At 43.5% G+C, this 21,832-nt stretch overlaps 1 protein-coding gene and 1 pseudogene across 1 annotated transcript; both read left to right on the top strand.

Annotated features, from left to right (window-relative positions):
- Positions 1-2,838: 2,838 nt before the first annotated feature.
- On the top strand, positions 2,839-21,327 carry Sh2d1b (SH2 domain containing 1B). Its single transcript, XM_051147816.1, has 4 exons — positions 2,839-3,062; positions 16,493-16,556; positions 19,176-19,338; positions 21,216-21,327. Exons 1-4 carry the CDS (start codon positions 2,929-2,931, stop codon positions 21,251-21,253), a joined length of 399 nt encoding a protein of 132 aa, XP_051003773.1. The 5' UTR covers positions 2,839-2,928; the 3' UTR covers positions 21,254-21,327.
- LOC127190892 (ferritin light chain 1-like) lies at positions 3,824-6,637 on the top strand (annotated as a pseudogene).
- Positions 21,328-21,832: the final 505 nt, after the last annotated feature.

Here is a 21,832-nt window from a genome sequence, read left to right on the forward strand (position 1 = left end):
TTTTTAAAATGTTCAACATCCCTACGTGTCTGGTAAATGGAAACTAAAAGTACTTTGTGAAATAGCTTACTCAAATAAGGGTAGCTACGATTCAAAAACAAAAACCAACAACAAGACAAATGATGACAAATGCTGTCATGAATATGGAGATGGAGAAACACTTATTCACTGCTGGTGGGAGCACAAGTGTGTGTTGCCAACTGTAGAAATCAGTGTGGAAGTTCTGCAAAAGCTAAAAATAGAGCTACCACATGATCAAGCTATACCACTCTTGGGCATATACCCAAAGGACTCTATGTCCTCCCATGGAGACACTTGTTCACCCATGCTCATTGCTGATGCAGGAAACTGAAATATCCTAGGTGCCCATAAACTGATAAATGGATAATGAAAATGTGGCACCTTTGCTAAATTGAATATTATTCATCTACTAAAAAGAACAAAAATAAATTCTCAGGTAAATGATTGGACTTTGAAATAATCATTCTTGCCAGGTCTGGTGGCGCATGCCTGTAATCCCAATGCTTGGGAGGAGGCAGAGGCAGGCAGATTGTCGTGAGTTCAAGGCTAGCCTGGTCTATAAAGTGAGTCTACACAGAGAAGCCTTGTCTCGAAAAACCAAAAAAGAAAAAGAAAAAAGGAAAGAAAGAAAAACCATTCTTAGTGAAATAATGCAGACCCAGAAATACAGAAGTCACATGTTTTCTCTCATTTGTGGATGATAACTTTGAAGCTTCAAACATGTATGTTCAATTTGAAATACCCATAGAGATCAGGAAATTAGTAAGAGTCCACAGGGTGGTATTTCAATGTAGATTGCAGTGATGTAAAGGGTTAAAGGGAAGTTATGGTACAGGAAGGGTTAAATGAGGAGTTGGATGGGAGGGTAGGCTAGAGGAAGGACCAGGGGAGGGATAACTAACACTGAAGACATTTTGAAAACAAAACTTTCTACTGTTTCTACTGAAGCTATATGTGTGTCTTATAAACATAAAAAAAAAAAAAAAATACAACAGAGTTGCCTGTGATTGTGCAACAATGCCCCTGTCAGACACTGCAAACTGAAAACTAAAAGTCCTATTTCCAGGAATGCGCTGCCTCTTTTGGAGCTGTCCAGTGAGGTCCCATAGACCTCACACCTTATAAAGTACTGCATTGTTCTTAGTTATTCTCCAGAACTCTATGGTAAGACCCTGCTGCTGAAGGCGCCATATAGTTGAGTCCCAAAACACAGAGAAATTAAGCTGCCTCTCAGTTGGAAGCTTTATCCTTCTTAGCTAGCTTCCATAGTGCTATGCATGCTACTAGAAAAGTAATCATTACTCTTACCTGGCTGCGGACCCTATGAGCTGAAATAATGACCAACCCAGCAATACATGCCCACTCGTGCAACAGAGGCACAGATGTCATAGAAGTAACCAGCCCAATTTCTGGTTGGCTCTAAGGCTCACTCCAGTAGTTGAAATTGTAACATGCCCCCAAACCTTAGTAGGCTCCCGGGCCTTAGCACAACTGACTCCATGATGAAAATACCAGCCAGGACATAAAACTCAGCATATAGATGCTGTACCTGCCAAAACAGTGGATCTCAACCTTCCTAAGGATGCAACCCTTTAATACAGTTATATTGTGGTGATCCCCAACCATAAAATTCTTTTGTTGCTACTTCATAACTGTAATTTTGCTGCTGTTATGAATGGTGATATATGACTAATGTTGGGGTCACGGACTGCAAGTTACAAACCACCGTGAGCAAACAAAAACAAAGCCCTAATCTGTCGAAGCCCGCAGATCTGGTAAAGTCGCTAAAGGTACTAACCTTGCTTTCCTTCCCCTGTGGTTCTGGTTCAGGCTAACTGTTCTTGCTGAGGTGTGTTAACCCAGGATATGGTTTTGTGCTTAAAATTTCACCCCAAGAGGGGGCTGGAGATATGGCTCAGTGGTTAAGGGCACTGTCTGCTCTTCCAGAGGTCCTGAGTTCAATTCCCAGCCACCACATGGTAGCTCACAACCATCTATCTATACTGGGATCCAATGCCTTCTTCTGGCCTGCAGGTGTAAATTAATATAGAGCACTCATACATAAAATAAACAAATAAAATCCTTTAAAAATTCACCCTGAGAAAGGCTCAGGGCTACTCTGGGATCTCAAACACCTAGTGTAGTTGCCGTCCAACTAATAAAGAATTTCTACTGTCTTAAACTCGTATGTAAGTAGTCTTCTCTAATGGATGCCCCGAAACAGAAATTTATAATTTATGCTTGACACTGTTATGGAGCTAAGAACCCATGTCTAGAGATGTCCTTGTAGTTAGCGTAGAACCTACTTACTCTTGCTTTGTAAAATGACATGGTACCAAGCCAACTCCTAAAACTTACTATTATTGCAGCCACAGATCAGCCTTCATTAGAGAATCTTACCCTTGAACAGATGATGGTGAGTGCAGGGCACTATCAGAGAAAGCCCAAGCAGAAAATGGGTGCCCAGTACCCCAGGGTCTGTGGTATATTCCCTAGAAAACACACTAGTAGCAAGAAGGGCTGAAAACGGGTTCGGGCCATCCTATAACCTGGCTCCAGGGAGGCTGGCATCAGTGCCGCCGTTGCAGCCACAACCAGCACTGCCTGTGAGCTGGAAGATGTTCTCACATACTTCTGTGAGTCATATTTGAGCCGCCCACTTCTAGGCCAACCACACAAGACCTAGAAGTGTCTTGGTCACTTCATCGCCCCCACCCCCACCGCTTCTCATTTCCTGAATCTTGTAAAGCTTACTGAACTCCACAGAGTAGCCTCATCTTGTTTGGGCAACACTGAAGGAAGGGACAGTCGCCTTCCACTGCTCTCTCCACGTCCCTCTTCAGAACCACCCCTTGGCCAGGAAGCGGATCTCAGGTCCACAGGACAGCTTCAGCCTAACAGCCCTCCATGGATCTGCCTTACTACCATGGCCAGCTGACCAAGCGAGAGTGCGAAGCCCTGCTCCTCAAGGGAGGGATGGATGGCAACTTTCTGATAAGAGACAGCGAGTCTGTGCCAGGAGCCCTATGCCTCTGTGTCTCGTGAGTAGCCCCATCTCCGTGCAGTCGAACCCAGATGGCAGCCAGGGAGTTGCGTCTATCTCATTCTACTTTGCAATGCTAACAAGGCAGGCACGGCGACGAGGAGAAGACAGAAGGATGTGCCTACCCAGCACTTCTGCCTGCCTTTCCCCTCTGCGTTGTGGATGCCACAGGGGCAGACCCTGAGACAACAGAAGTGGGGATGGTGAAGAAGGAAAGCGAGAGAGTAACGGGGAGAATGAGCTGTCAGAACACCATCTCCTCTACATATCTCTTTACTTGATAAAAGGCCAGGGGTGCTTTATCATCTTTCAGCCTGAAAGGCTACTTGGTTGCATTCAGTTGCAATGTTTAAAGTCCTAGTATTTCATACTTTGTCAGTGTGTTAATGGACTTTACCAACCAAGCAGCATTTTCTTGTTTCTTTTTATTATATATTTTTGGGTCTCTTGAGGCAAGAAGAAGTCATTGTTATTTTATAGATGAAGAAATAGAGAAACACTGAATCCTTCACTGTCCTTGTTATGGACACTGAGGAAGTCTTTACTGAGGGTCCTCTTGACAGGGGTAGTGACTGATGGGGAGAAAGATTGGCCTTAACTTTGAGTACACTTTGAACAAGTAGGAATTCATAGCAAGGAGAAGGATGGGGGGCCAGTGCATGGAAAAGTACAAAGATGAAACTTCAGAGAGAAGGGAAACTCTAGGTAAATTGACCCCTAGCTGAAGAAAGGCCACTGTGATTAGATATCATCTGAGGGATGGTGGCAGATGAAGACGTTGATGAGACAGTAAGGCTGCCCAGATAGTATTGGATCAGGAGTCTTTAATGACGCAGAACTGTGTAAGGAAATGCATAGGTGGGCCTAGGAGGTTGACTGAAGTCTGGGTGCACCAAGACTGTAAGACTTTTGCTTCTTAGAGCTTGGGAGAAAGTTACGAAGGCAAAAGTGATTGTCACTACTGACTGTTGCATGGGGATCTTCGGTTCTTTACGTGGTGCCAGAGAAACTGGTGACAAAGACAACATTAAGTCTCTCGTCATTTTTCAAGATAAAGGTGATACTCAGCTGTTTGCTTGGGTGTGCATCCATTGGTAGTTTATGCATCGGCATCACGGTCCCCATGCGGTGATGTAAAGAAGTGGTAAGATCTTTAAGAGATGGGGCCTAAGATGAAACCACAAGTCCCTGGAACTATTACCCTGGCAGGGGGAATCTTAAGGGATGCTGTGTCAGTGCTTCCTAAGAGGGCAGTTCTAACATGAATAAGACTGGCCCTTCCCCCGGCCCCTGCTCTGGTTTACTGTCCCTCTATGTGATCTCTCCCTCTGCATGACACTATCTGCCACCGTGTGGGACATACAGCCAAGTATACCCTCATCTGAACTGGGGCCATACTGAGCAGATGAGTGGCAAGTGCTGGGGTTTGGAACTTGACACTGATGAGGAGGAAGTGCCAAAGCTGGGAGGCTAGCATCCTACACAGTGCAGCTCCGGATGGGAGACAGTAAGGGACTGCTTATGGTGGAGTACATGGCAATAGAAAAAAATGCAAGGAACATTCTAGAGACAGGACAGATCTTGGCCAGGATCCCACATGCATGACCTACAGTGAGATTCTCTTTCATCTCAATACTTATTCACAGCTTCCTGAGGTGTTGTCAGCCCAGCACGTATACTCATCGAAAGCAAGGGTCATGTGGACTTGTGTTTAAAAAAAAAATTAAAAAGTCAAATGAGAAAGGTATAAATATTTGCTGAGCACATTCACAGGCCCCGACTGCCCATGTCATGGAAGGGCAGATGAGATGTCATGTGTGCTCAGTCATAAGGTGTAGAGAACAAGTGACCCCAGTGACCTCATCACAGACTTGGGTGATAGTTTGTTATCACCATTATTTAAAGTCTCTCATAGGCCAAGCACTATGCTAGATCTCTAGTTGATGGATCTAGGGTAGTGAGGACACGGGCCAGAACATAGTATGGAAAGTTACGGCAGTGGACCTTGTGGTGCTCACAGTTGCTGCAGTGCAGGGGGCATTGTGGGAGCTGGCAGCAAAGAATGGTTGATCCATTGAAAAGCAGAAAGCCTCACATTGGTGCAGTCTCGGGGGATGGATGGAACCCCCTTTTATTCAGTCAGTAAGCATGTCCTCGAGTTCTTTAGGGTTCAGGCATGGTCCTAATATTGGAGCGTGGTGACAAGTACTTGGGGAAATGTCCCTTGCTGAGATCCTTGTAGTAACTAGTGTTGCCCCTACTTTAAGGGGGGGAGACAACTGTTCTTTTCTGTTATTTATGGTTTGGAGACAGGGTCTCACAAAGTCCAGGTTGGCCTTGGATTCATTACGTAGCTCAAACTGGCCTCAAAATCACAAAATCCTCTGTCTGACATCCAAATGTTGTGATTACAAGTGTGTGTCAAGCCGATCCAATGGCTTATTCGAAGACCAGACTGTGTCCATATTCCCACAATGCTTTGACTTTACTAACGTCCCCGGGGTGACTGAAATATGTTTAGGGTAGTTACACCAGAACCATGTTATAAAGTGCCCTAGCAGGGAGCCTTGGCTCTGCCCTTGTATCCAGAATCTCGCCATCCTGCTTGCCAGAGACAAGCCCCCTCTTTACTGCACTAGATGGACTTCTGGGCTGTCGCAGAGCCAAATGAGGAAAGGATGAAAAGTTGGAGATAAAGGAGTGGGGCCTCATGCTTGTGAACCTAACAATTTGTATTGCTAACCTGGGCTACAGAGTGAGGCCCTGTCTCAAAATTCCAAAAAGTAGAAGAAAAGGAAAGAAGGAAGGAAGGAAGGAAGGACCATTTAGCCAGGCATGGTAGTGTCATCAGTTTCAGCCCTTGAGAGGTAGAGGCAAGAAGACCGGAAGCTCAGAGCAGCGCCGTGGAGGTCCGGTGGATCTGTTTCTTGCTTCAACAGTGTTTGGATGGAACAGACCCGAGGACTCCCCTTTGTTGGCCTCCAGCGGCCTTAGGGTCTCCCCAGCCGCCGCCCTCCCTCGGCTCCTAGGACCAGCCAGCACCGTCTCTTTGCGGTTAGCTCCAGATTGCATACTCCACCGAAGTGGAAGCTGCCATGAACCGCCTGGTCAACTAGCACCTGCGGGCCTCCTACACCTGCCTCTCTCTGGGCTACTATTTTGATCGGGATGACATGACGTGACTCTGGAGGGTGTAGGCCACTTTTTCCGTGAACTGGCCGAACAACCGCGGGGACAGGGAGGGGAAGGGCGCGCGCTCTCTTCCAGGATGTGCATAAGCCATCTCAAGATGAGTGGGGTAAAACCCAGGAGGCCATGGACGCTGCCTTGGCCCTGGAGAAGAACCTGAACCAGGCCCTCTTGGATCTCCGTTCCCTGGGTTCTGCTCACGCAGACCCTCACCTCTGTGATTTCCTGGAGAACCATTTCCTGAATGAGGAGATGAAGCTCATCAAGGAGATGGGCAACTACCTGACCAACATCCGTCCGTCGGGTGACTGGGCCACAGCCAGCACCAACTGGCGGGCCCCAGGGGGCCCTGGGAGAGTATGGCTCACTCTCAAGCACGACTAGGAGGCCTTCCTGCCTTCCAAGGGCTTCGCCTCCTCAGCTCTGCACCCTTGGTCCACCTGAATGAACTGCTCAAGCCACTAGGCAGCTTTGTATCCGTCCTGGAGCCCCTCCCAAGTCTTGGACCAAGTAAAAATAAAGCCTTTTGAAACAGAAACAAACAAACAAAAAAAAACCAAAACCAGAAGTTCAAGGCCAGATTTGACTATGTAGTAAGTCTGAAGTTAACCGGAGCTATGCAACATCCTGTTTAAACAAACAAACAAACAAACAAAAACAAACAAATGGAGGGAGAAGATGAGGAGGACAGGAAGAGGATCTAATGAAAAGGGAGAGAAAAAGCCTCAGGGACCGTCGTCCACTTAGCAGCTTAACCAGAAAGCTCCTGTACACTGGGACAGGAAGCGGCACCCTGGTGTCTCAACACACAAGCTAGAAAACCTCAACATGTGAAATGTCTGTGTAGTGTGACTTTGTGAAAGTGAGGAAATTGAAACTGGGTCTGTCTTTGCAACCTGTACCATCCAAATAGGATAGATATTAGGAGATCAAACGGATTCATCTGTGGGGAGAATCCATCAAGGGAAGGGTAGACTTTCTGTAGCCATGGGGAGGCTGCAGGTGCTATGGGCAATGAAGGGATTGGAGCAATGCCTTTCTGTCCCGAGTCATTTGCAACTCCCAAATTCTGAGAATGAGTTAGAAGGAGTTCCAGAAAGAAAGGCAGTAACCCAAACAATGTATACTGTGCATAAGACATATGCAAACTCCTTTCTAAAGAAAAAACAAAATGCTGGGTGTAGTTCAGTGGTAAAGAACTTGTTTTGTCTAGCGCGCACAAGGTTCTGAGGTATAACCATCAAAGATGTATGAAAACGAAAGAGTGAATTATTTCCCCCGCCTCAGAAAGCCATTCATATTTTAAGACACACATCAGCAGACCTTTTGCAGTGCACATCTTGCAATTGCATATATAATGAATGGCTCTCTACACGTGATAGTTTTAACCTGTTTTTCAATGTACATAGTGTGTGTGCGCGCGCGCGCGCGTGTGTGTGTGTGTGTGTGTGTGCATGGTAGTACGTTGGTCATGTAGCTGGAACTTGCTACTTTGTGAGTTCCCTTCTCTCTTCTACTCTTCTCCACCCCTTTACTTCTTCCCTTTCGGCCCCCTAACACTAGATAAAAGAAGAAAAAAAAAAAAAGAGTAGAGGGGACAGGGGGCGTGGTTGTCAATAGACTGCTCCTGCTGATAAGGGGCAAGTGTGCTCTTCACTATCAAGGTATCTAACTTCTTCTTCTCATTACTTTACACACAACAGCTTGACAAATCACAACCAACAGCACTCAACCACCAACCAGCCACCCACCTATCAGGGCTGAGGCATTTTTATATAATCCTCTGAAACTATCTGCAGCTGGCAAAACCACCTCCCTGCCAGAGCACCAGGCAAATCATAGTCAGCTACGTCAAAGTAGCTCCATATCCCTACACCTGGGATTACAGTGAAACCGTATTCCTATAACATTTCTCATTTTTAAAGAAACCAAATTACAAACTTCTCACTACAGAATGGTGCGTATGCACATACACATGCATATGTATGTATGGAGGCCAGAAGTCAATGTCAGACATCTTCCTAAATTGCTTTCAACCTTATATTTTGAGACAGTATCCCTCATTGATCCCGGAGTTTACTAATTTAGCCAGACTAGCTTGCCAGCCATCCTTAATGATCTTCCTGACCCCTCTTCCTCAATGCTAGGAATATAGGCACACAATGCCATGCTCAGCTTTCATATGGGTGCTGGGGATTTGAACTCAGTTCTTCATGCTTGCAAAGAAGCATTTTGCTGACAGAGCCATCTCCCCAGCCCAACAAAGCTGCCACTATCATTCCTTCGTGACTGAGTAGCATTTTGCTGATTGTAATTATTATAATTTATATATAGTCAAACATCCTTGGTTTCCATTTTTATTTTGCATTTTATTTGATGATTCACACGTAGTTTGGACCAATTTTGTACTTACATCTTTGAAAATTTGCTTCTCTTAAAAATCTAGACATTTGGATTTTGTCATGCACATTGACAAGTTAACACAACACCAGCTCTCACTGGCATGCCTCTAAGCAAGAGCAGGAAAAAGATGGGATGTCAACAGACTCAAAGCATTGCTTATTACCTTGGATCCTCCAGGGTTTCCAGGCACGTCATGGAAAAAATGTAGTTCACAATTGCTTGACATCCTGGGGTCCAATAGATTCCATTTCCTTCCACTGATATTTCAAAGTTTGGTTAAAATAAAACTAAAACCATGTAATACAAACATGATTTTCCACAATGCTGGCCATGGCTTGGGACAAAATATTCATGAATGAACTGTTCCTGAATCAACTGAGATTTATGTACAGCGCTCCATGCTTCAGCACGAAATGACCATTCCCAAGGCTAGCCCATGATGCAGTTCAAATTAAGTGAAGCTAAGAGGGTCTAACCGTTCCAATGTTTTTTTTTTTTTTTTTAATCTTGGATATTCTTTATACTAAAGTTTCTTTCTTCTGTGATATTTATTGTGCTGCTAGGTCCATCTAGAATACTCTTCTTTTCAGACTCAGCAGCCTTTTAACTAAGCTTCATCTCACTCTTTTTTGTATCACCATCATCCACACTTTAAATTTTCATCTTTTCTCCAGATTCTTAAACAACTGCAAAACCAATTGTGTTACCATCCTTGTCTGCTTCCTCTATTATCTGTGCCATTCCTGGGTCTATTTCTATTGATTAGCTTCTCATTAGGGGTTTACCTTTTCTCATTATTGACTTTATTTTCTGTCTTTATTTGTGCCTGCCAAATTTTTGACTAGGCATTAGACATAGTGAATTTTACCTTTCTGGGTGTCAAGTTTTTAGTGTTCCCATGAGTATTATTATTATTATTTTTTTTTAGGTTTAATCTATGTGCATTGGTGTGAAAGTGTCAGATCTTGGAGTTACAGACAGTTGTGAGCTGCCATGTGGGTGCTGGGAATTGAACCCGGGTCCTTTGGAAGAGCAGGCAGTGCTCTTAATCACTGAGCTATCTCTCCAGCCCCCCCCCCATGAATATTCTTGAACTTTGTATTAAGAAGCATCGAGTTACTTGGAAATGGTCTCATCTTTTGAGAGTTTACTAGAACCAAGACTAGCTATGGTTCCAAAGTGACTTCTGTTCCCCACTTGGGTAGAGATACGCTGTCTTTCTGCACAGCCTACTGATGGATATACAGGATGTTCAACGAGAAGGAGAAGTATTTTTAGAGCACAAACTCTTGGAGTTTGGCCTTCCCCCAGCTCAAGTTTCTCTTTGTGTTAAGGGAACTCTTTAGATAGCCTTGCTCTGAGTCACCATTGTCTGAGCCAGGCCACAAGAAAAATGTCTGTCAGTTGAAACCAATGTAGCAAGATTTATATAATTTCTTCCCCTTTTCTCAGTGGTCATCAGAAGTGAGGGCAGTAATAACGGAAGTGATGTGATGTGGCTCAGTTAACAAATGCCACTAAGGTCCTCAGCCGTCATCTGTATTATAGGACATGGAGATGATTATGGTCCATCTGGACTTTTCTATGAGCACAAAAACTGGCATAATACTTGAGGCAAATTCATGGCTATTTTCTGATACTTATATCAGATGAAAGCAAACTGGTTTTAATAACATTATTGTAAATTAATTTTAAATGGATGTGTGCATACATACATACATATATAAGGAAAGTATTTTTGCTTGTCATTTGTGATTATTTAATATAAAAAAGAACATTCAGGTGTGAAACTGTAACTATAATAGAGTAATTTTTAATAAGAGTGCAATAATTAATTCATCCACATTCCAAGATATATTTGAATTTTGTGCTGGTCAAAGACCCAAGTAAAATGAGGACTTAACGACACACAGTTCATTTCTTCCTGGGGCTTCATACAGACAGGTATTTTTTCCAGAGATGGGATATTGGGTTTGCGTTATGATCTTAGCAAATGAAATTGGTGTCTCTTGTGGGGCTCATCCAAAGGGAGACATGTATATAAACAGCATGTACAGAAATAGAACATGAGTATTTCAAGAAGGATGAACCAAAAGAATAATTGGAGATCATAGACTTCAAAACACCTGGCAGCATGGACAAGGGTTGGAAGAGGATGTAGGACAGAGTACCCAACACAGGGGTTATGCTGGGGAATTCATCACACAAGTCCAAGGTAACACAGAGGTATACAAGAGGAGACATGAAGTAGACAGGTGGGAAAGAATGAACCATGGGCAAGTTGGATCTAGGAACACAAATTAAAATATAATTTCATAAAATAATTTTACCAGTAGGTCTTTCTGCTTTAAAACATAAAATAAAGCTTTCTTTATTTGATGAACAGTTCTTTCAAAGTCTCCTGGTAAAATTTTTTTATATAGGCTCAGCACATTCAATGTAAGTCAAGAACTGTGTACTGGGTCTGTATTAAGAGTCAGGCTTTGTGCTAGAATGGATAAAGCAGATAATGTGATGCTGGCCTTGAAGAACTTAGACAGTACCATTCTTGGTTTTCTTAGAGACCTTCACTTGCCAGCCAGCTTGTTCTGAGGTTCCCCTTTTCCACCTATGTCTTCTGAGAATGGAGTTACCGGAAGTCAGCCACACCCACTGGGAATTTCATGGATTTCTGGGGAATCCAAACTCCAGTCCTTGTACTTGGCATTGCACATGCTTTAACCACTGAGCTGTCTTCCTAGCCCCGATCTTGTAGTTATTTTAACAGCTCAATTTATTCCTATTAGAAATAATTAGGTATTTTATTACTTTATGCTTTTGCTTGGGCTTTATACTTATGAATTTTTAATATTTTATTTTATCTTAAAGATGTATTTATTTTAGTGTTCAAGTTTTTGCCTGTATGTGTATGTGTGTACCTCGAGTGTGCCTGGTACCCACAGAGAACAGAAGAGAGGATGAAATCCCCTGACCTGAGGACAGATGGTTGTGAGCCTTGCGGGTGCTGAACTGAACCTGGGTCTTCTGCAGGAGCAGCAACTGTCCTCAACTGTTGAGCCATCTCTCCAGCCCCCTCTTAAATATTTTAAATGAATTAAATGTTCGGGCTCACCAATCTTTACTTTTTAACAAGTGACAAAATGTTGGCATTATCTGCTTTGTTTCACTATTGCTATCTCACAAGATATACATTTTCTAATTTTACTGAACGTTATCAAATTGCTCTCAAAGACATTACACTCCACAGTGTATTAAACTTTCTCTGGGGCTTCATCACAACAAATGTTTTGCATTGGTAAATTCTTCCAGCTCTGGCAGACTAGTGTGAGATGAGAATTTGGGGTTGCCTAATGTGCATTCCTCTGGTTGGTAGTGAGACGAAGCATCTTTCCTATGCGTACTGACCGACATCTCCGTTGTCTTAATTTTCTCATTATATAGTAGCGCTGTAATTGACTTCTCCCACTCTCTGGACGTTTTCATTTCATTAATAGAACAGTTTGATAAACAGAAACTGTAACTAAACACACAAACACATTGCTCTGCTTTATAGCTTGCAGCTTTTACAGTTGAAAATAAAAGGCTCCTTTACCTCAAGGACTTTAGGCTGTTCATTTATACTTATTTCTCCAAAGTTTAATGCTTTGTTTTTTTTTGTTTTTTTTTTTTCCATAATAGAGTCTTTGGAGTATAGAGCAGAGATCCGAGTTTATGAGTTCCTACATGAAAATGACGCCACATGTGGTCTCTTCCCTCTCCCCCCCCCCATTAATAGTCTGTGCTATTAATACTTTTCTTGTTGAAACTAGCTCCTCGCCAGCTTTGTAAGAAGCCTCATGATCTGTTGAGACAGGACACCCCCATCCCATCCTGCCCACACACACTCCAGTCTTCTGCTTCTCTAAAACTGGCCTGTCTATTCTAAGCCTAGAGTATCTGTGTGCAGAGGAATGACATGATCTGACTCACAGTTTATAAAAGGACCATGCAGGCTCTTGAGGAGAGAATGGTGATGTCAGAGAGAGTGAGCAAAGAATGGCCTGAGCTGTGTCCTTAAATAGGTAAAAGGGAAAATAAGAGGACATGCTTTGGAGAGCAATACACAGAGTCTGTCTACAGTGAAAATGACAGAGTGTTTGAGTGGAGGCTTTGATGGGTGCAAGTGTGGCAGCGATAGGTGTGGCAGCGATAGGTGTGGCAGCGATAGGTGTGGCAGTCATAGGTGTGGCAGTGTATCTGAGAAGGAATACTGAGGAGCATGTGGGCTGGGAGTGTCTCTTGATTGTTTCCATCTTCTCAGTCCCCATTTCTTGTGATGACTTCACTGAGAAGATGCAAGCAATCAGGAGAGATTAAGACTCTCTCTCTCTGTTTTTCTCTCTCTGTCTCTGTCTCTCTGTCTGTCTCTCCCCTCCCTCCCTCCCTCCCTCCTTCCCCAAAACAATTAATAGCACTGGCCAACTTAAGTACCAGACAATTATGTGGTGCACAAACATACATGCAAGCTCCCATACACATTAAAAAAATAAAAAGGCAGATAACAGATTTAAGGAGAAAAGACAAGGTAGAAAATCTCCTGTGCTCCTCTGGGAGCACCGGAAAATAATTGATTCCCTGGAGCCATTAAGAGTTTGAGTGATTAAAAAAAAATTAAAAAAAAAAAGTTTGAGTGATACTAGACGTTATAATAATGATTGATATGCCACGCAACAGATTTAGTATAAAGGAGGTTTACTGTGGAAAGGGGATGGGGAGGAGAGAGAGGAGGGCACCCATGACAGAGAGAGAAAGAGACAGAGAGGCAGAGAAAGGGAGCGAAATCGAGAGAGTGTGTGCAAGAGGCTGGTGTGGCAGGGGTGGTGGTGGGGGAGCTGTCCTTTTTATTCCACACACCTGGTGTGCACCTGGCAGTGGTGGCAGCAGCAGGTGATGACATCAGTGGTTGATAGGTCCCTTGAAAGGCAGGCTAGTGGGACCGCCTGCATACTAACACCAGGTGGTAGTGGCATTTGCCTTTAATCCCAGCACTTAGGAGGCAGAGGCAGGCAGCTGTCTGAGTTCAAGCCGAGCCTGGTCTACAGAGCCAGTTCCAGGACAGCCAGAGCTCTGATCATAGTGGCATAGGTCTTTCACCTCAGAAGGCCAGCCTGCTCTATACCGTGAGTTCCAGGTTAATGGGATTACATACTGAGACCCTGTTTTGGGGGGGCGGGGAAGCAAGAGGGAGATTGAGAACAAAGGGAGACAGTCTTACCTTAAAACAAAACCAATCTACAGGACTGTGTTTTCCTCCCAGCTGTACACAGATGTAGGCAGCTGAGCTTAATGAAGGTTCTGGTTTTTTGACTGAGTAAATAAAGCAAAAGATGGTAAAAAATAATCGAAGGGTGGATGTTCCTTGGTTTACAATAAAATTGTCACAATAACTCCATGTAAGTTGAAAATATTATCCAAATCACACACAATACACCAGACATACCAAACAACGTAGCTTCACAACACAGGGCACCTCAGAAAACTGGCTTTGGCTCATGGGTCACTGTGGCTCAGTACCATGTGGAATGGATATAGTATATTGAATAAAAGTTTAAGATCTGAATTGTAGTTTTTACTGAAAAAAAAAAAGGTTAATTTTCATACACATAAACTAAAGAAATCATAAAGTTGTAGTATGTAAATCAAACCATTGTATTAGGCTATACTACTTCTTATACATTTATATAAATCATGTACATATGTAGCGCCTGAGTTTTAAGGAAGTGCTGATGGTCATGGGTAAGTAATCTAAGCAAGATAAATGTATTAGCTTGTTTCCTACTGCTTTGATAAATACCTTGACTGTTAGGATTAAGTGGCGGAGGTGCCTTGGTGGGTCTGGGCTAAGGTGTGCCACTAAGAGATCACACCATGCAACAGACCTAATGCAAGAGGTTTATTGAAGGGGGGTGGGTAAGAGGTGTCAGAGTGGGGACATAAGGGAGAGACAGACAGACAGGTAGACAGGCAGACAGATGGAGACTAGAAGACAGGGAAACTGAGGAAGGGCCATGATATGGAGAGGAACCTTTTAAAGGGTGCACACACATCTCATGGGAAAATATACGACTGGTAGCTACAGTGGAAATGCGCTGAAGTTGGCAGCGGCAGATGAAGATGTAAGATGCTGGTGCTGAGCCACAAGCAAGTTCAGGAGAGAGTAGTTTATTTGGTTTACACGTCCAGATCTCGGTCCATCATAGAGTAAAATTAGGGCAGGAGCCCAAGCAGGAACCATGAAGGAAGCTGCTTACTGACTTGCTCCTTAGGCTCATGTTCAGCTACACACACACACACCCCGGCTCCTTTTAAGCCATCATATCTGGTATATCTATTACACACATATATGTAAAACAATGCATTCACGTGGGATGTAGAAACACAATGGTCATTATTAGAAATGAGCAAGCAAAGGCAATTTGTGACTAGGAGAAGTTTGCTTCTGACTATCAAGATTCAGAGTATTTCATGCTGTCTTGATAATGATGCATGCATGACTTTTAAATACCCCACCTCTTCCCCCTAGGGAATCACAGGTGAAATGACCTTCTCCTACCGTGGTAAACACTAAAAGAAGTTATTTTGTAATGCTATTTTAAGCACGGAGACAAAACTATTTCTGTTGTAATAAAAGAATATGCCCTTGGAAATTTAAAGGAAATACAAAATATAAAAAATTATGTATGCACATATATAATGTATGTATGTATGTACGTACGTATGTATAGTAGCACAAGCCAGAGAAGTGCTATAGAGTCTGAAACTCCGAGGAAAAGACCACAGATGAAATCCGGATTATAATTAGTTAAATTCATGAAAACTGTTAGCACAGCAACAACCTCTGAGCAAAACTTGAGAGTGCCATGAGAAGAGGTGAGGGAAAGATTCTGAAAGGTGAAACCACAAGAAGACCATGAGTATCTGCGTAGTCAGGTTGCAAAAGCCAAAAAAGCAGTTAGTCATATCACAACAAGTAGATAGTCATGGCTGCACATTTTTGGGAGGGGGCGGTCACTGAGTATCTTCCAAGGTCCGGCATGAGAGAGAGAGACAAATGGCTAGTCACTGCCAGGATGCATGTCGATCATAAATGGAGTTTCTTTTATTATCACAAAAGGAATAATGGTATTTTTCCTTTGTGTTCTTAAACCAACTTTTGCTACCTTTTTTATATTTAAGAGGACCACCTGCCCAGGGGTGACACAGCTCGTAGTATGTTGTGCCTTCCCACATCAACCATTTACCAAGAAAAGGCCACACAGAGTTTGCTACAGAGCACTGTGATAAAAGCATTTTCTTAATTGAGGACCCCTCTTTCCAGATGACCCTAGTTTCTGTCGAGCTGACAGAAAATAACCAGAACAACCAGTGAAGGATTTGAAGGCATGTAGGTGAAAACAGTGAAGGGGGTGGGGCCTGATGGACTGGAAAGTTCATGGATCAAAGACTAGTGAAACCAGCTAGGCAGAGGAAGAGAGGAGAAACGATAGAAGAGCAATTGGTTGTGTGGAGTTCTGATTGCGAAACAGTCGTATTTCCTGACAAAGATCAAGTTGTATGCAAGGACCTTAATTCCTTCCCTCATTCTCTTTCCTAGAGTTCACACCCCCATCATCTCTAAGAGACCCCGCGTTTCAAAAATCTTTCTTTCTTTCAAATTCAGAGGAGAGGGTCTGGGAACGACCAGTTTCTTCGTGGGATTTAAGACTGAAAAACACATTGTATCTAAAATATAAAGACAGCCATCACAGAGATTTGTATATAAGAACATTATGATTCACAGAGCCATTTTCCTCACAGGTTTAAAAAGTTTGTGTACACCTACCGAATCTTCAGAGAGAAACATGGCTATTACAAGATACAGGTAAGCGTACACAGGGACTGCCACAGCAACAGTGTGGGAATTACGGAAAGCCTGGGGTAACCTTTTGAATATTTGACATGATCACATGGAGGCTTGCAAAAACAGGGGTGCTGCCACCAAGTTAGATGAACAGTGAGATTTGTCTATCTCTCAGAGCAACAGGCCAGTGCTCGAGTTGTGTTCTGTGTTTTAATAATCCTGGCAGTTCCCCCAGACCATAGAGGCAGCCAATCTCATTCCTGTAAAGGCGAAACACGTGGACCTGAACTCCATTTAAAACTGTTGTATATCCACTTGCTTATAAACTGCATGGTGTCTTTGTTTTTAATAGCTGAGTAGATTTCCACTGTATAAATGTACCATAGTTTCTCTACCCATTCTTTAGTTGAGGGACATCTGGATGGTTTCCAGAGTCTGGCTATTATGGCTAAAGCTGCTATGAACATAGTTGAGCAAGTGTTCTCAAGGTTTGGTGGAGCATCTTTTGGCTATATACCCAGAAGTGGTATAGCTGGGTCTTGAGGTAGAACTATTCCCAATTTTCTGAGAAACCACCAGGTTGATTTCCAAAGTGGTTGTACAGGTTTGCACTTCAACCAGCAATGGGGCTGTCTCTGACTCTGTTGCCTGCCTTTGGATTCCTTTCCCATAGCTGGGCTGCCTTGTCTAGCCTCAGTAGGAGATGCTACCCTTAGTCCTGCTGTGACTTGAGGTACCCTTTAGGGGGGTCTCCCCTTTTTTGAGAGGCAGAGTGGAGGGGAAGGGGGTATGAGGACAGGACTGGGAGGACAGGAAGGAGGGAGCTGGGATTAGGCTGTAAAGTGATTAAATAAATAAAAAAATTTAAAACAAGACAAAGATAAAATAGCAATCTAACTGGCTGGCAATCTAGATGGTTGAAAAGTAAATGAAAGATTCAAGTGGGGAAAAAAAAATGTACTTCAAATTTGATAGAATAAAAAACCTAGAACAATTTGTTTCTTTTTTTTTTTTTTTTAATTTACCGAGAAACGTGGTACATGCCTTTAATCTGAGGCAGTCAATTCTCTGAATTTGAGGTCAGCCTGGTCAACAAAGTGAATTTCAGGACAGCCTAGACTACACAGAGAAACACTGTCTCAAAACAACAACAACAACAAAACAAAACAAAAACAAACAAAAAATCCCAGCAAACAAACAAACAGAAAGCTCTGTTGTTGAATTAGAAAGCTAAACCATACCCCAGGGTGGGAGTGGAAGGGCCACTGCTGTCTGAAAACACGCAAAGGATCTTAGGGGCTCCCTTATCTTTCCTGGCTTACTGTGACCCCTGCAGGGACATTTCTATGTTTCGCTCGAATTCAGTTATCTGCCTCAAGAAGTCAATGTAGCAAATGTAATGGAACTCCTAGCTACCAACGCAAGATCCTAAAATACGTTTTGAAAAGCATCATCTTCAATATGCTTATGTTCGCTGTGAGTATCCAAAAGAGTCTAGAACACAAAAGAATCCCTAAAATACCTTAAATACTTAAGCATCTATTTTTTTCTTCCACTGCAGAGGTCATCCTTGAGGCAATTAGTAAAACTTGGATTCATTTCAAACTTCAAGCAAGATTAGTAACTGCTACCTCACAAAAGTTGGTTTTTCTCATTTGAATCATTATAATATTTTGGTGCAGCCTCTTTTCCTTTTGGACTACTGAAGTGCTTAGAATTAATGAAAGAAATATCAGGCCTTCAACTTAACTCCCCAATGTTTTTTTAATATTTTGGGGGATTATAGTATATAATTATATCTTATACAATATAATGAGGTTGCATTATTGCCTTGGCCTTGCCTCCCTCCAGACCCCACCCCACCCCTTTTTTGAGACAGGATTTCTCTGTGTAGCTCTGGTTGTCCTAGACTCCCTTTGTAGACCAAGCTGGCCTTGAACTCAGAGATCCACCTGCTTCTGCCTCACGAGTGCTGGGATTACAGGCGTGCCCCACTCAGACCCTCATACATACTCCTCTTTTTGCTCTCTTTCAATTCAGGACCTCTTTTGCTGACTTTGAAGTGGGAAGATGCACTTCTTTTTTTTGTTGTTTTGCTCTTGAGACAGGGTTGGTTTGTGTAGCTTTGGCTGTCCCGGAACTTGCTCTGTAGACAGGCCTGTGGTTTTAACTCAGTCGCAGCTGACAGCCACATCTCTCAGTATAAACTGGAACTTGTTCTCCTATCTGCACCCCATGGAGAGTCCGCATGCATCTCCTACATTAATTGCATAGTGTGCATTTTCTAGCAGGAGTCCCACAACTCAGCAAAGGCCAACAGCATAGCAGGGTCTGATGTAAGTCTCGGGGGCTGTTAACAGTTGATCTACAATAGCAACCACTGCAGAGAAAGTGCCAAGGATGGGGCTCACTCAATACAGTGAGTGAATTGAGGATCTTTCAAATAAATGTCCCCTTTATACAGAGTCACTTTCCTCTTCAAAATGAGGAACCTCTGTGAGAGCACTCAGCCTGAGATGCTGACCACTTTCTTTCCACTTATCAACTTTTAGAAGCAGCCCTAAAAACCACTGTTGCAAGAAGGCTTGCATTCTACCCGCAGTTGCACAACTGAGAGCAACCACTCTTATGTCTTTGCAGACCGAGGATGGTACTCCAAAACAGATCTTTCCAAACCTAGAGGAATTAATCTCCAGATATGAAAAACCAGGTCAAGGAATGATAGTCCACCTTTCAAACCCCATAATGAGAAAGAACTTCTGCCCAAGAAGGCAAAGACCAACGTTACAGCCAAATATTTATGGTAAGAGCCCTGACATGGGGTCAGAAGGGACTCCCTAACCCCGTGTCACCATGGCCTACCCTGCCGAGTCAATGGAAATTGATGATTTGTTCTCTAAGGAGCTGCATCCCACCAAGTTGTAATCCCTATTGTGCTGAGAGCTAGCATCTTCTAGCCCATCCACAGGCCAGGACACAACTGTTTGTCCTAAGACAGTCAGGAATGAGAAGGGGAAGGTACCAGGCAAAAAGCTGACTTTGCATTCATTCTGTGACCATGTGCAGCCCACTCAAGTTTGGGAATAAATGCACACGTGGAAAGGTTGTCACTGAGAAAATCATGTCAAACCACCTACCAAGGTTTATTCTGTTACATGTTTTTGCTCCACATTCATTTATAAAATGATCAGGAACAAATACAGCCCTAAAGCTCTGAAGTCATCGAGAAGGATGAGGGATGGTCAGTACACATGAAGAAAGTCCATTCACAGAACTTTCAGACCATAGTAGGAGCTTATCCGTACTGTTGTCGGCTACCTATTGCGGGGTATCTACTCATTGCGGTGAATTTTGAATTAAACACAGACACCCAGAGACACTTCTGGTGCCATCCAGTTTCTCATGATGAAATGTATGGTTTCATTCTTCACAAGAGGGGATTTCAGTTGTCTGTAGGCAGCAACAGTGATGACAGCAGATCCGCTAACTAGGGAGAAAGATGAGAGGGCATGAGTTCTCAGGGAGCCTGCAAGCATCCATGTCTGTGCTATTCTGTCTAAGGAAAGTTGCTCTTTAAGTTGCCATGGTAAACTTTTCATTTCCCTAAAAAGATTAAGCATGGAATTTTAAAGATTAAGATAAGACCTGGCCCCTATTTACTGTGTCTATGTCCATTCACCACCATTCAGGGGACTGTGTGGCCTTTACAATCTGATGATTTTTCTGTATGTCCAGCCACAGATATGGCCCCACCACCCTTTTCCAACAAAATTTACAAAGTAGGAAGTATTTTTAAAATTTTTGAGAAATAGCCCGATTGGTAAAGTGTTTGTCTTGCAAGTCTAAAGACCTGAATTTGACCCTTAGAAATGATGGTTTTGAAAAATCTGAACATGGTGGCACATGCTTATAATACCAATGCTGAGGCAGAGGCAGGTAGAACCCTGCAGCTCCCTGACTGCCATATCCGGTGAGCTGTAGGCCAGAGGGAGACCCTGGTTCAAGAAATAAGGTAGATGAAACCTGAAGAACAATATATGAAGTTAACCTCTGACCTCCGCACACACAGGCACCCACATGTACACGCACCTGCACACACTTGCCTACACACTTATACACAGAAGGATTGAGGGAAAGAAAACCTAAATCAAAGCCAGATACCTGTGGAAATCAAGATGGGTTGCTGCAGGGTGGTTGTGCTGACAAGAATCTTGTCTACGTTGTAATAAAATGCTATCAAACCCCTAGAAGACAAATCTGAATCCCTAGAGAGATCTTCCCCAAGAACTAGACATGGGTCTGACCACATCACTTTTTCAAACATGGTCAGACCTGGCAGAGTGACCTAGCAACCAAAGGGAAAATGAGCCTTCCCATTGGCTGAACATGTCCTTCCCTTCCTCTTCCCTCCTTGGAACAAGCTCTGGGCAGTGCTATTCTGAGGGAGGCACAGGATTTCCACTGATGAAGGCAGACACTGTGTACTAGAAACTAAGGCTCCACTTGTCAAGGAACCCCTATCTGGTCAGAAAAGCTCCTAATGACACTGTATCCTTGGAAGATGTGGCTCGGATATGGCATCAGCACTGCTTTGTCCCTGCTTTTCTTGCCCTCAAGTGGAGCTGGCTGCTGGGACTTCTGGGTGTAGAATCTCACGGTTGTCTTTCACTTTCCCCCCAGAGAACACCAACAGTGACTATGTGGATGTCTTGCCTTGAAGACTAGGATGTTGGACAAAACAAGCTGAAGGAGAGATGGGGGAGCTTTCAGCTGCCACACCACATCTGCAAGTGTCAGTCTAAGACACCAATTTCTAGTGGGCCACTGAGACCCTCCTGATCTGGGTACCAAGATCTTCTGTCCTGCAGCCTCAGAGGAGTCATTTCCTACATGCCTGGTGTTGTTGGACATACTTCACAAAAGGCTTCACAGCTGCTACTTACCTCTCATTCCCCTGTCTTGGAATTGAACAGCCAGAACCCAGGCTCCAGACTGGTTAGAGGCTCCACCCTGGCATCATGGTTGACAACATCCAACAGGACAATGGAAAGGGCAGCTTCAAATGGAGGAGAGAGTACTCCACAGTGTCCCATGGCTCTGTGACTTTGGACAAATCATTCCAGCCTCTTCTCAGCTCCTTCGTCTATTGAATGAGTGGTTGAGTGGTTGATACACACTACCTGGACCCCCTGTTGAGCCTGATTGTCTCGAGTGGAGTTGGAGTATGAGCAGTGGGACCAGGGTCTAAGGATACTGAGGAATTGACATGTCCTCCACCTGTGAGGTCTTGGTCCTGA

Source organism: Acomys russatus, chromosome 6, assembly GCF_903995435.1.
Source record: "Acomys russatus chromosome 6, mAcoRus1.1, whole genome shotgun sequence".
NCBI lineage: Eukaryota > Metazoa > Chordata > Mammalia > Rodentia > Muridae > Acomys > Acomys russatus.

Coding starts and splice junctions, on each gene's coding strand:
- Sh2d1b (XM_051147816.1), top strand. CDS start 2,929: ATGGATCTGCCTTACTACCATGGCCAGCTGACCAAGCGAGAGTGCGAA. Junction 3,063..16,492: donor GCCCTATGCCTCTGTGTCTC/GTGAGTAGCCCC, acceptor TTTTCCTCACAG/GTTTAAAAAGTTTGTGTACA. Junction 19,339..21,215: donor GTTACAGCCAAATATTTATG/GTAAGAGCCCTG, acceptor CTTTCCCCCCAG/AGAACACCAACAGTGACTAT.